This window comes from Hemiscyllium ocellatum, chromosome 4 (genome assembly GCF_020745735.1).
Source record: "Hemiscyllium ocellatum isolate sHemOce1 chromosome 4, sHemOce1.pat.X.cur, whole genome shotgun sequence".
NCBI lineage: Eukaryota > Metazoa > Chordata > Chondrichthyes > Orectolobiformes > Hemiscylliidae > Hemiscyllium > Hemiscyllium ocellatum.
In genome coordinates, this window is record NC_083404.1 from 51,175,544 (window position 1) to 51,191,496 (window position 15,953).

At 39.4% G+C, this 15,953-nt stretch overlaps 1 protein-coding gene across 1 annotated transcript in view; it reads right to left on the reverse strand.

Moving 5' to 3' along the window:
* The window catches only part of LOC132815198 (collagen alpha-1(XXI) chain-like), a 114,287-nt gene that overhangs the window by 55,243 nt on the left and 43,091 nt on the right, over positions 1–15,953 (reverse strand). Inside the window, exon 11 of the mRNA XM_060824013.1 lies at positions 10,242–10,295. Within this exon, the coding sequence (XP_060679996.1) occupies positions 10,242–10,295 (54 nt within the window). The remainder of the gene's footprint in view (positions 1–10,241; positions 10,296–15,953) is intronic.

Below are 15,953 nucleotides of genomic sequence, written 5' to 3' on the forward strand. Positions count from 1 at the left end.
AAAAAGCAGTAAGTTTAATTTTGTTCTTAATACAATAATTTATAAACTATTGTGATTGCAATCCCATAACAATTTTGAACGAATTCTTCATGCTAAAGTGTAGAAGATTACCTGAAGACTTATAATATTATTTTTCGTTAAGTGCTATCAGTTGGTCAAATGATATTTTAAAAATAATGTGCAATTGCAGAGAATTTTATGAATTGATTTAATGGATAAAAAGGAACACGAGAAACAAAAAAGACTTCTGTACACTTTTTGATTCAGTATTTTTCGGATTACATGCAAAAGTGACCACTTCATTGATCTAAATCACAATCTATTTACCATATGGTACCAATGAGCTTCATATTGAAGTGGTATATTCATTGAAATTATTGGCACAATATTGTTCATCAAAGAAATGATATCACAAACAGGATTAAGCCCTTCAAGGAAAATGTAACAGATGTTTTCTTCTGCAGTACTTAAATTTTGTCAGTACAAAATGTACAGAGCCACAATGTATTATTAGAAATACCTAGAAAAGGTACTTTGAGTAGCTTTCCAACAGTAAAAAGTGAGGTCTGCAGATGCTGGAGATCAGAGCTGAAAATGTGTTGCTGGTTAAAGCACAGCAGGTTAGGCAGCATCCAAGGAACAGGAAATTCGACGTTTCGGGCCAGAGCCCTTCATCAGGAAGGGCTCTGGCCCGAAACGTCGAATTTCCTGTTCCTTGGATGCTGCCTAACCTGCTGTGCTTTAACCAGCAACACATTTTTAGCTTTCCAACAGTTCAAGAGACATCAGAATTAATAGTTAATTGCTTAAATAAAAGTCATATTGGAGTTTAATTTGTCAGATCATATTTTACACTTTGCTAGCATTACAAAATGAAAATGAAGAGAAAATGATGAGCAAGATCTGAGGAGGGCATCAATAACTAACGTGTTTATTTTTGTCCAGAAATGTCTAGTGTTTGTAAAAGGTCAATAATGAGAAATTGATTGGAATGAATGAAACTGAAATAAAACAAAGATCAACTTTTATTGCTAAAGCAAGATTTTAATAGCCTACACACTACTGCTGATTTAAATTGTGCTTTACTAGAAGATGCAATGCATTGTCCAATAAAGAAACAACAAATATTTATCTTGGAATTATTTTGAGGTGGAAAACAGTGGATAATTGCTCTTCACACTCGGGTTTTTTTATTTATTTGTCAAAAGCTATATTGAAATGTGGCTGTGAGTTAATTCACTTTCTTAGACTGGACTTTGGACAAGATGCCAGTTCAATTAATTCCTCCTTCTGTGTTGTTCAAAACTTATTTTTGTAGTATTAGAAAAGGTTATCATCTGTTTTGCTACTTAGGAAGTGGTCTGAAATAATACTGCAATACACTTCTGATGTGGGATAATGTTCCAGAATATAAATCAGTCTCATGGTATGATATGGTTCTGAACAGGCAGGGTAAAATGTTGAAGGGGAACTTTACCTTTTTGAAAAGATGCACTCAGTTTATGATCTACCATGATATATTACATAGAATTAGTAACACTGAAGTAGACCATTGTTCAATTGGTCAATATTGGTATTTTTGCTACTTGCAAGACCTCTCCTCCTCCAAATGTTGCTCCCACACTCCCTAATATCTTTCAATTCTCTCTCTAATATCACTGTGTATGTGTCACATTATTTATTAACAACTTGGATAATGGCATAGAACGTATTATGTCCAAACTTGCTCATGACACAAACATAGGCAGCATTGTAAACAGTGTAGATGATAGCATAAATTTACAAAGGGATATTGATAGACTAAATGAATGGCAAAACAATGGAAGATGAAGTTCAATTAAGCAAGTGTCAGCTGTTCCATTTTGGAGTGAAAACAAATAGATCACGGTACTTTCTAGATAGTGTGAAATTAAATAAAGTGCATGTAAAAAGATGCTTGAGGGGTCCAGGTACACAGTACTTTAAAATGTCATGAAAAGGTACAGAAAACAATCAGGAAAGCAAATGGTTGTTAGCCTTGAGAACTAGACATTATACTGCAGTTACACAAAAGCCTGGTTAGAGCACCCCACCATTGGAGTACTATGAGTAGATGCGGTCACCACATTTTAGGAAGGATGTATTGGCCTTAGAGGGAGTACAATGTAGGTTTACAAGAATGATACCTGGACTTCAAGTATGAAGTTATGAGAAGAGACTACACAAATTAGCCTGTTTTCTCTAGAATTTAGAAGGTTAAGGGATGAGGTTTATTTAGAAGATTAAGGTTAAGGGGTCTAACAGGAAAAGAGAGGTAAGTATAAATAATTTCCACTGGTTGGGGATTCTAGGGGGCATAGCCTGTGAATTAGGGCTAGACCATTTAATCATAGAATCCCTATCACGTGGAAGCAGGCCATTTGGCCCATCGGTCCACACTAACCCTCCGAAGAGCATCCAACCCAGACCCACTCTCCTATCCTATCTTTGTACCCCTACATTTCCCATGGCTAATCCACCTAGTCTGCATATCCCTGGACACCATGAGCAATTTAGCATGGTTAACCCATCTAACCAGCAAACCTTTGGATTGTGGGAGGAAAATCAGAGCACCCAGAGGACACCCTTGCAGACGCAAACAGAATTTACAAACTCCACACAGACAGTCACTGAGGGTGGAATTTAATCTGGGCCCCTGGCACTGTGAGGCAACAGTGCTAACCACTGAGCTACTGTGCACCCCACCTCCCTCCCCCACTTTTTGGAGAGACGTGAGGAAGCACTCACACTCACAAGGGCTGGTAGATGTTTAGAACTCCTTTCCACTGGTGGCAGTGGATGCAGGATCAGTTGTTAAATTTAAATCTGAGATTGATTAATTTTTGTTAAGCAAAGGCAAAGAGCTAACAGCGAGAATATGGAGTTAGGCCACATAACAGCCATGATCTCATTGAATGGTGGAAGACTCGAGAGGCTGAATGGCTTACCCATGTTCCTATGTTCCTCTGTCCAAAGTCTCTCCATCAATGTGTTAATGGTGTCTACTTCATTACAACATGTGGCAATTGGCTACATATTCTCAGACTCTGAAAATATTCATCCTAAATCGAGATTTGATCTGTTGGGGCAATCTCCTCATCCGGTCGAAACAGTTTCTCCACATTAATTCTATCAAACCATTTTATAATTTTAAGATCCTCTATCTAATATGCTCTTGAACTTCTATTTTCTTGAGAAAACACCTGGAGCTGGATCAATCCAACTTGATTTTGCATCCAATCTTCTGGTGACATCCTTGGAAATCTTTCCTGCACTTTCTCCTTTGGTCACTATCCTTTCTTCTCATGGTCTGGAGTCCAGAGATCAACACTTTGCTATGGATGTATGCAAATCTAATGCTGGGCTGTATTTAACAGATCTGACAGAGTTTCTCACCCACTGGCTGCAGAGCCGGTGAAAGTCTCACATCACTTCTTTCAGGCATGTTCTGTTGAATTATGGGAACATTAGAGTGGTGCTGGAAATGCACAGCAGGTCAGGCAACATCTGAGGAACAGGAAATTCAACATTTCGGGCAGGAGGTCATCATCAGGAACCATTCCTGATGAAGAGCTCCTGCTCGAAACATCAATTCTCCTGTTCCTCGGATGCTGTCTGACCTGCTGTGCATTTCCAGCACCACTCTAATCTTGACTCTAATCTCCAGCATCTTCAGTCCTCACTTTCACCCTGTTGAATTATGTGCCATTTGAGCACTTGACTGCCCAGAGGTTGGCCTTCCCAGAATCAAGGATCCTGCTGGAGTGATGGAAGTCCTGCCAACTGAGGTTGGCTAGCCACTGAGAGGTTGGCAGATCAACTGAACACAGTGCCACCAGAGAGGTAATAGCTTCTGCTGGAATGACAACAATGCAAGGCCATCAACTGATCCCAGGCTCACAGATAGAGGATAGTGGGAGGGGATTCACAGGATGCGGGTAATAGTGGATAGGCGATTTATGGAGTTAGCAGTGAAAGGGGATGGCTGTCAGCAGGCCATCCCACTTCCCAATGTTGGGTCTCTTGATCAGGGAATGGTGGCTATTTTAACAACAAACTCATCCAGAAGCCTGGAAGTAAATATGCCAGGATTTGCTTACTGTGCTCATGGCATGGTGAATTCCCTGCCTGACATGGGGTTACCTAGAGACAGTACGAGACCCTGAAATGGCAGACTGACTTAAGAGTCTCAACTGGTGATGGGGCTGGATGCTTGGGTGGAGTTGCAAAGATGGACTGGTCCCCAGTTCCGACTCTTCTTCCTGATTAAATGCTTCCCCAGCCACCACCAAGCCCTTGATGGGATGAAATTGTGGGGATGGCGTCTGCACTCATTAAATTCCACTCATTAGCTACTTGCTTTTGTAAAAGATTCCTCAATAATGAATTTATGGACTTATCAATGCATGTTGCTGCTCTACCCACCTCTCAAGTGATTAGTGAAGCTGTTCATGATAATAATGCGAAAGGAGAAATATTGGCCTAGGCATCAAATAAATGACTGGTCTTCTTCAAAGAGTGAAAGAAACTTTTGCATTTACCTGAGCAGTCAGAACCCTGAAAGATACCTTTGGAAATATGTCTGTTCCTTCACTAAACTGTTATCCTTGTTTGTGCTCAAACCCTAGAATAGCTTCGCATCCACAATCTTCTAACCAAAAGAAATGAATGCCACCAGGGAGGCAAGCAAAGAATTGTTTCATTGTTCTTTCTTAGGACTTTTGCAATTGGAAGGTCAATGCCACTCAGTATTAACATAGGAAGTGTGGGCTTTTCACTGGAAATTATTTTATCAGGTCTTGCTAATGTTCCTAATTTTATAGTACAAACAGATGCATAGGAATGTCGAGGGAAAAAGCTATATATTCAAAAAGGAATATTATATTAAAATACTATGAAGTTATTTTATAATTAAGTCAGCGTATCAAAAGTTGACAAAACAAATGCCAGAATGCTGACTTTCAAGAACTTACATTGCATTTTGTTTCTCGTTGCTTTCATCAGCCACTTACATCTTCTGTTGAACTCAATCTAATTTTAAAAATTCATTGGCAAGCCAGCCAGAAGCAGGAGCAATTATGGAACATTTTATCTGGAATATTCCATCCAACTAATGACGATACCTTATGGCTATAGGAAATCATTAAATGTTGAATGTTTTCCCCAGTGACTAAGACTGTGCGGTAAAATTGCTGCTCAAAACATATATTGTACATGGAGAGGTGGCATAGAAAGGATAATTAACCCTTCCAGCCTGTTAGAACTGGACAGAAGAATAGTTAAAATGAAATGATGTCACAATCGAATCCTGCTGTGGTGGAGCTGACCACCCAAAGCCAGTGGGATCCTTATGTATAAAGTTTGGGTCATGTAAAAGCATCATGCTCTGAATGCAGTCTTAACTCAGGTCTCCCACTAGCTGAAGGCCTGTCAGGTGAAGATCTGGTTTCAAAGAGGTCACACAGGCTAAACTGGCCAGGAAGAGCTGACAATCAAGGGTATATACCCAACTTTTAATAAAATTACAAAAATTGAGTTCAAATTTTGAATGTTTTGGGTATCACAGAATCTGTACAATGTAAAATAGGCCATTTGGCCCAACAAGTCCACCCCACCAAGCCTCCAAAGAGAAACCCACCCAGACCCATTCCCCTACCCTATTATTCTACATTTAGCCCTGACTAATGCACCTAAATTACACATCCCAGAACACTATAGGCAGTTTAATATGGCCAATTCACCTAGTCTATCTTTGGACTATGGGAGGAAACCAGAGCACCCAGAGAAAACCCATGCAGACACTGGGAGTATGTGCAAACTCCACACAGGCAATGGCTCGAGGCTGGAACCAAACCAGGCTCCCTGGTGCTGTGAGGCAGCAGTGCTAACCACTGAGCCACTGTACCGCCATATGAAGACCTACATTAAACAAATGTGTGAACCATTATTGGGTTCTCATTTCTGATTGGAGGTAGACTGTCCAAAGAAAAGGTCTGTACAACTTAGTTAAATTGAAAGCTATTTTAAATTCCAGGCTCCTTCAATAGTTTGACTAGAAAATATTCATTTTCCTTTTTAATTAAGCAACGTTATTCATTTCCGTATCTCTGTCTAACAATTTCTGACTCTCGACAAACTGTTCGGTAAATCTAGACTGACATTATGGGACATTAGGGAAGAAAATCACTAGTAAAGTTGCAGGCTTGTAAAGAACAATTCATGCTCATGATCACACAGACTGTGTGGTTGCTTCTTCTGGCTTTCCTTGTTCTATAACTGGAATGAATTCCACTGCCCCACTGAAACTCAGCATGGATCACCACAGAGGAACACAGAACATAGAACATAGAAAAGTACAGCACAGAACAGTCCCTATGGTCCACAATCTTGTGCAGAGGGAATAGATTAGATTTGATTCCCTACAGTGTGGAAATAAGCCCTTCGGCCCAACCAGTCCACACCGACCCTCCGAAGAGTAACCCACCAGATCCACTTCCCTCTGACTAATGCACCTAACACAATGGGCAATTTACCATGGCCAATTCACCTGACCTGCATATTTTTGGACTGTGGGAGGAACCAGTAGCACCCAGAGGAAACCCACGCAGACACGGGAAGAATGTGCAAACTCCACACAGACAGTCACCCGAGGCTGGAATCGAACTTGGGACCCTGGTGCTGTGAGGCAGCAGTGCTAATGACTGAACCACTGAGGAAGAAATAAAACTGAATAAAGTTGCCGAACTAAAATGAAATATGAATGGATTCCAGTCAAAACTGTTGCAAGAGGCCAGAACTTGAAATTGTTAATAGTTCACTACAAGTAGCTCAGTTGGCAGTGACTGCAACAGCAGCAATTCAATTCCCATGCCATCTGAGGTCACTTCAAAGGCCTCAACTCTTCAACTTGGCTTGAAATGTGGTGACCCTAAGGGAAAACTCACCACCAGTTATCTCTCTTAGATGAGAGAGCAACATGTAATACTCTGGGACCATGACAATTTTTCATGATTACTCATTCATGGAGAAAAAGGCACTTGCTACCACTAGCAACAAGTGGGTCTAACTGCAACTCCATGACTCCCACATCTTATGATCCCAAATCACAGTCATCACTGTCAAGTTTTGCTGAGAAACTTATACGAATAATTACTTGTACATCTATAAAAACATTGCACAAAGCATTTTTATGACATTGTGGTAGAGGCTGATATAATCATAACATTTAAAAGGCATCTGGATAAATACATGAATAGGAAAGGTTTAGAGGGATATGGGTCAAATGCTGGAAAATGGGACTTGATTAATTTAGGATATTTGGTCAGCGTGGACGAGTTGGATCAAAGGGTCTGTTTCTGTGCTGTACAACTCTATGACTCTACATGAAAATACAACAACATATGAGAAGCAGTTCTTCAAAATCACAACCCTTAGCAGGAAGTTATGCTTAAGAGTCATATGTAGAATGAATTCCGATATCAATTCAACCTATTTTCTGTCCATAACTGGAAGATGGTGCATCTAAATTTTTGATTTTATACTCCAGGTAGGCAACACTCTCTGTCACAAGTGAAAGTATTCACCTCGAGTCCATTTAGCTTAAATCGCACGTGTTAACATACTCACTCTTACTCTTTAGAATATAAAACAGAGATTAAAGTTTGCATTATTAGTTATTTTTCTTATTCAATTAATTTCAATGGTTAGTACAAATGAAATATTGATTCACATTAATTTTCTCAGTTTCCTATTCAAATATATTAAGTATCAAATATTTAACAGTCTGCTAGTATAGTAAAAAGAATTCAAATGTCTGGTTTTCATTTATAGGAAATTAAATGTTAAGTCTGTCATAAAAAAGACCACATGAACCTTTTATAAGTTATGATTTTCTTCTTCCATTTGCTGATCAGGCTCTAAGTACAGGCACTAAAGTGCTTATCTGTCGAAAACGCCCTTTCTTCATTACTGGGCTGCATTTCCAGCAATCCACAGATAAACCACACAAAGTCTTAAAAGGAAGTGACAGGGCACCTTTAAACCATCAGGTAAAGCATGCTCCTTAAAGAAAATTAGTGCAGCTTCTCAGACAGAAGGAAGGGGAAATACAACGCTGGTGAATAGTTGATAACATCAGAGGCTGAGTAGAGGAGGCAGGACTAAACCAAAACTGGAAAAAAACATCAATTGATCTTCCCATTGCTAGTGCACTCCCATTAATTTTCATGAGCCCACTGTATTGGGATCCCATATTCTATGCCACCCAAGGCTTATGAATGAAGTTTGGATTCTTGTACAGTCTCAGTGTATTTTCATACTTGTCACCAACTTGAAAAATGTGTTGAGAATCCTGGGTGCGAATCTTATAATGACAACTTTAGAATAATTATTAAATGACAATTTCATACAAACCCCACCTTCAGCTTCTTAAGGTGGGATATATAGCTTATGTTGTTTTCTTAAAACCATTATTTATTTATCACTCCATAAATGCCACTGCATTGGCAAACAGCTCACAAAGAAAATAATTACACAGAAGTTGAAACATAGGTATGATAGCAACCAATATCTCATTCATATCTTCATCATCTGCCAAAACTCTAGGCCTGACAGAAATTATTTCAGAAGTCTAGTCCAAATGACATTCAACTCAGTCTGTGGAATATATAAAATACCACTTAAACTTGATGGATTATAATATTAATTTAATACTGTGCATTTAGCGTAGTTATCAAGACAAGATATATGCTCAGTTAACTTTATAAAATGCAACATTTGACTCTGATAAATTTGCTTAGATAATAGAATGATCTGTATTTTGACATGATACCATGAATAATGGATTGTCAGATGTAGCAGCAAGAATAAATAATTCAGCACATTCTCATTTTACAATATTGATCCTATCATAGAATCCCTACAGTGTGGAAGGAGGCCATTCAGCCCATCGAGTCCACACCGACCCACCCTATCCCTGTGACCATGCATTTCTCAAAGTTAACCTGCCAGCCCGCACACTGTAGGGTCAATCCATCTAACCTGCATATTTTTGGACTGTGGGAGGAAGCTGGAGCACCCGAAAAACGCAGGGTGAATGTGTAAACACCACACAGACAGTCGCTCAAGGGTGGAATCGAACCTGGGTCTCTCACACGGTGAGGCAGCAGTGCTAACCACTGAGCCACCATGCTGCCCTAAATCAGGGTTATTGTTCACCTCTGACAGAATCACTGTAATCATATAGGCATTACACCACATAAAATGTAAAGTGATGATCAAGTAATAATGCTACCTATCTATTTTTGTTTTGCTCTGAGGATTTAGATATCAGCTCAGGCACTCAGTGCACAGTTGCTAATCTTGGACAAGGTGAAGAGCAAAAAGCTCAGGTGAACCAAAAAACTATGGTTGAGTTACTGAAGTATCATGGGCAGAGGCTTCAGATCTTTTTCTGGACTTTAATCTCTTATTTGCTTTTAATGCATCTTTGGAACAATCTTTAGAGATGTTAAGATGGTTACTGAAAAAGCCATGTGTTACAATTGAAAGGGAAATGAATTTCCAATCAAAAATGGAAATAAGCCAAGAATGTACCTATCAAAGGATTTTGAGAGAGGTTATTTGTATGGTGATACTTCTAATTGTCAGCATCTTCATCTAAATAATGATTGATACCTAACCTTTTTTAATTAAACTCCATTAGAGAATAATAATAAGTTATAAATACAAGATACAGATCAGAAACCAGTGTTCTCTCCCTATAACGGTCCATTGTGTAAACGTACCATCCAGAAGTATTACAAACCACAGAGATAAACAGCACATCCCAATTATATTGCTTACCTATTGTGAGATGGCTGATATAGCAGGAATTCAGTGGCATAATTAGCTTGGCTTGGGATAAGTGTCTGAAGTTTTCACTTTCCAGTACTATCCAGTGAATTCTGAAGAAGATTGTGTGTGTCTACTTTGTTTTAATATATGATAATACCAGGGGAAAATGTGTCCTCTACCTCCCCCCTGTATCAAATTGCCCAGTGACAGTGTACACCGAGGCTCAGACAAGAAGGATGACCATTGAGTTAAGGTACTGAACACCTGCTGGATGCACAGTAAAACAATTATATAATGGTAACCAATGGGTTCAAAAGGAAATGAAAGAAAGAACAAAAAATACAAATAAGAGATTACATAACATGGTCTGAGATATGCTTCAATCTTACCATTAGGCCACGTTGTCCATTTCTCCCTGGCAATCCTGGATTGCCATTTTCTCCCTGGAAGAGCAAAGAAGTATTTTAAACTCTGCCGATGGAAAAAAAATTGTTCAAAAATTGTTCAATTTCTTTTCTTACCAATTATGAGGAAACAAGTTCAATGGATTCAGATAAGACCGAATTCTACAAACATTTCTTTAAAAGCTGTATAAAATAATTCTAAACACTGATTTAGAAATAAAATAAACCAAACAAACTGTGGGTGCTGGAAATCTGAAGCAAAAATAGAGTGCGAGAGAAACAGGTGCAGCTGGTCTTGCAGCACCTGAAGAAAGAAAGCAGTGTTAATGTTCCAAATTAAATGCCAAGGCAGGCTGCTCGGATAGCCTGTCTCAGTTTTCTGGGACTTTATATCCCAATTGTGTTAAAAGATTTTAGTTCATCTCACAGTCACCTAGATCACACCCTTCACAATCCCTCATCCATCTCCCCATTGTCCTTCAGACCCACCCCAATTCAAGCTAACCCTGTTTCCTGATCAATCCCTAATAACTGCTTACGCTCCATGCCAACTCATCAAAACTCTCCCAGTAATTTTAATGGGCAATTTCCAAGAGTTAAGCGTTAGTTAAAAATTACAATGTTCTGAAAATATAATGCAGATTTCACTATACAGCATAAAATTAAAAATCTCACATTGAAAGCCCATTCAAAGCTTTTATCTTAAATCTCAAGCAGTTCCCTGCTCATAAAAGTAAAACAAAAGCTTTGACTCAGACCCCATATCATAGAGACAGCCAATCCTTTAGTAACCCCTTTAAACTGTCAACCCAACTGAACTCAGAACCCAACTGAGATAATTGTAGCTTTTAGAAATCAACCAAACATTCATAAAAAACATTAGGGAGATGTCAACACACAGCTACTGAAATTGCTTGAACCATGCTTTTTGATACTCTCACTGACATCTATATGCTGTCCGTTTGCATATAGTATACTTTTTTAAAGTACTGCAGATTTTCATAACTTCAGATCATGATAGCTAACTAGAGCATATCACCCATTTCATCTGGCCTGTAAGTGTGTGACTCCTACACTGCAAGTCGAGTCCCCTGCAAGAGCCAAAATGCAGTCTGTTTGAACTCAGTACCAACTGTTTGAACGTTATCCTGCCAAGTCCAGGCTTTGATGATATGTGTATCATTCTCTGCTCCTGTTCCGCTCTCACCAAAAATCAATCTGTTTAAAATGGGACAGGACCTCCACATCTGGGTCCAGGAAGTTCCAAAATCGGAGTCCAAGATTATGGAATGGAACTTGAGCATGAGCACAGAAATAAAGATACATTTATAAATATAAACATAAACATATGCAACGAATACAAGTCACTGAATGTAAAGATAATTATTTGCCTGTTGAAACTTGGCATATGAAACTAATTCTTTCCTTGTCTTGAACAGAGCCCTGTCTTCAAAACTAGAGCAGTGTGAATGAGGTGAACTGTGATCAGCAGTTACCTCCGATTCTCAGTCATTTTACAATAACTCCATGAAATGTTATACAACCAAATTTCATGGTTCTACCAGGTAGCAAATAATTACATGTACGGAGAGATTGGAGCTGTCAATATAATAAACACAGTTCAGAAGCACGGAAGTCTTACTTGTGGCAACATTTATGAAATGAAGAATATTTTGCATTCAGATAGAAAGTATTCAGTTATTGACCGGACTCTTATTCCGAGGTCACATCTGAACATGGCTCAAATTTTGATTAGATTAAATTAGATTCCCTACAGTGTGGAAACAGGCCCTTCGGCCCAACCAGTCCACACCGACCCTCTAAAGAGTAACCCACCCAGACCCATTTCCCTCTGACTAATGCACCTAATACTATGGGCAATTTAGCACGGCCAATTCACCTGACGTGCACCCGGAGCACCCGGAGGAAACCCACGCAGACACGGGAAGAATGTGCAAACTCCACACAGACAGTTGCCCTAGGCTGGAATCGAAGCTGGGACAGCACCAGGGTTCCCAGGTTCGATTCCAGCCACAGGCGACTGTCTGTGTGGAGTTTGCACATTCTCCCCACGTGTTTTTTTGATAGAATTAGAAATGTCGTGGTTGAGGGTACGTTCACCAAGTTGGGATGTTGATTTGCAGACGATTTGTCCCCTCTCTATGAGGCATCTTCAGTGCCTTGGAGCCTCCTGTGAAGCCAGGCTCCAAAGCTCTGAAAATGCCAGCGAGACAGGGGACAAAATGTCTGCAAAACAATTTCCCAGCTTGGTGAACATAACCACAGCCACGACAACCGGCACCCGAGCTACAAACCTTTACACAAACGTTGAGAATTAAAAATATTGATTTTGGCAAATTCACAATATTTTGCATTAATTCTATTTTTGAGAGTCCAATAATGATTTACTGTGTGTACAAAACAAAGAATTCTTTGTCCATTTCCTGTTGAACATCTGCCCATGGCAAACATCTGCTTCACATTCATTTTAGAACAGTTTAGGCTAAATCAAACAGTCTTCAGATGTACTATTCTAATAGTCTCTGGCTACTAATTTTATATCAAGGTTTTATTAGTCAATCTATAGTTTGGTACAGCACTCAGATCAAAATCAAATAAAAGGCCAATAGATGATAATTCTTTGTGTCATCACATAAAAAATAATATCAATGCCAACATCATGAGGGGCATCGATAGGATCCTTAGTCAAGGTCTTTTCCCCAGGGTAAGGGAGTCCAAAACTAGAGGTTTAAAGTGAGTAAGGAAAGGTTTAAAAGGGATTTAAAGGACAATTTTTTCACCACAGAGCATTGCTCATGTATGGAATGAGCTGCCAAAGGAGGTGGTGGAAGCTGATATAATTACATTCAAAAGGCATCTGGATGTGTAAATGAATGGGAAGAGTTTAGAGGGATATGGGTCAAATGCTGGCAAATGGGACTAGAGTAATGTAGAATATCTGGTCAGCATGGGAAACTTGGACTGAAAGGTCTGTCTCCATGTTGTAAGTCTCTATGACTCTGTCACTCTTAACATAAATGATAAAAGAAAATCAAGCTAAATTCTGTAGTAACAATTCGGATAAGAGTACCGGATAGTGAGACGGTAATTCATGAAACAACTAACACACATACTCTGAATCGTATTTTTCCAGATCTCTGAATTGCTTCACTTTACTCTAAACGGCAAAATCAGCAATCCTGTGCCCACAGTGTGGACCAGACTCTTTGGAAATAGAGGTGGAAGCAAATCCAAAAACACTTTGTGCAGATCTTCTAATCTGTGCTTCACACAGGTACAGCCACACACTGGGACCACGAGAGCTCTGAACATACCTGAACTTCATGTTTGTTTGCGCTTGGTATCTTTTTCAGGTTTTGATGCAGAATTAAACCATAGTGCCCATTTGAGCTGATCTTCCATTTGATACATCATGCCTGATCTGATTGTGGCCTCGATTCTGCTGTCTGTCTGCCCTCCAAACTCCTGGATTCTTTTGTATATCAAAAACAGTTTTAACTCAACCTTGAATACATCCAATGGCCCAGCCTCCACTACACTGAGTTTCACAGTCCAAGGACCCTTGGAGAGAAAAAAACTCTTTATTGCCATGTTTAAAGGAAGATCCCTTATTCTGAGCTGTTCCCCCCACCCCGTACGTCATCACCTATGACTTCTTTACCCATGTCCTTATAAAACCATGTAACATCCGATTTATTGTAAGTCATAGAGGCATTTTCAGACCAGTATGGCTGTTGCACGTGGTATTCCCAGACAGTCTCCCATCCACATACTAACCAGGCCTGAGGCTGCTTAGCTTCCGAGATCTGATGAGATCAGGCTAAGTCAAACCTTGAGCAGTTCCCGGGAGCAGGAAGCAATGCAGGCAGAGATCCTAATCGCTTGACAAGGTAAACATCATGGTCCCAACAATGGAATGAAAGTTTACAATTAAGATTAGATTTAGATTAGATTGGATTCTCTACAGTGTGGAACCAGGCTCTTCAGCCCAAGCAGTCCACACCGACCCTCCAAAGAGTAACCCACCCAGACCCATTTCCCTCTGACTAATGCACCTAACACGATGGGCAATTTACCACGACCAATTCACTTGTCCTGCATATCTTTGGGAGGAAACGGGAGCACCCAGAGGAAACCCACGCAGACACGGCGAGAATGTGCAAACTCCACACGGACAGTCGCCCAAGGCTGGTTCTCAAGAATTTAAAGATGGGTCAAGCTTCCAGGAAGTTCTTCTGTATGCATTTGTAAATCATGCATACTTGTTGAAAGGTTAGCCTGTCAACATCACATTCCCACTCCCAATTAAGATCTCCACAAGTAAGAAATAAGAACAATATAGTAGGCAAGGCACATAAGCCCTGGCTTTGGAGTGAGAAGCTATTGCATTGTTTTCTTTTAGGGAACTGTTATATGTGCCTTGTCGTAATTTGACATCAGTTGACAGCACATTAAGCTGCATAGGGCTCAGAGAAAAAACACTGGACTGTAATGGACATAAGTCAAGGAAGCTAGCCAAGGCTGACCAGAGAAAGGCGGAGGTTTGGGTGGGTAAAGGGTAACAGGCTGACTGCTGTGGAAAGTCCAGAATGTCTAGCTGCAATCAACCACTCAGAAGATGGGTGAAGTTCCGAGCTTGCAGGAAATGAATGCCTATCTGGGTGATCTTTAAATCTGGTGCAAGGACACTTGGCCGCAGAAGATAATGGCAGGTATGTAAACTTACAAATCAAGATTCACATGTTCTGCATTCGTGCATATATAATGAGGTCAGAACCAACCTTATTATCAAATGGAAATGATGATCATTGTCATTCCTGCACCCAATCTTAAGACAGAATCTTCCGCAGCATAAGATTCATAGAAAATTCACAAGTAATAGAAGAAAGGCAAATGTGATTAGTACACAAAATATTCTTCTTCCACTTATGACACAAACTTTTCAACTATCATGTAATCAAGACCTTTCCATATTGATTACAGAAACATACAGCTACAGTTAGGGTTGGGAGGGGATTTAACTATAACTTTAATAAACTGCTATCTATAATCCAACTCAACTGCAACACCTTTCACTTATTTTACAGTATGCAATAACTTAAGAGTTTACAATGTACACAGGATTACTGGAACTTTTTTTATTATTGGCTTGTTTGTGTAAAATGTTCAATTCTGCTAAAAATACTAACAAATTCTCAAAATCATTATTTGAAAATTGATCATCTCTTGCCACCACTGGACAAATACAGCAGTGTGCATTTCAGAAGGTATTACCCAATTTTGATAATGTTATCTAACTCAACTTTAATGTCACCTTCACAGCTACAGTTCCTGAATCATATTCTTACTTGTATTAAAATTGCAAGCTACATCACCAATATTATCCACCAACTATTAAATTTAAGTTTCATTGCAACACAATGCTGTTAAACCAAAGCATGTAATTCACGTAACAGTAAGTTTTGTTCTTTTGCATTGATGTCTTTATATTTTGTTATGTAACAAATTGACACTTCAGCAAGCAATCAAGAATATCCAAATTCCAATTAAAAATAAGTTGACCTTTAATATCTCGAAGGTAAAGTTGACCTACAAATGCTAGCACATCATTTCCAGAGAAGCTTTAAATGTTTCATTTTTAAATGCTTGGCTTGAAAACAGTTTCAGACAAGGTTG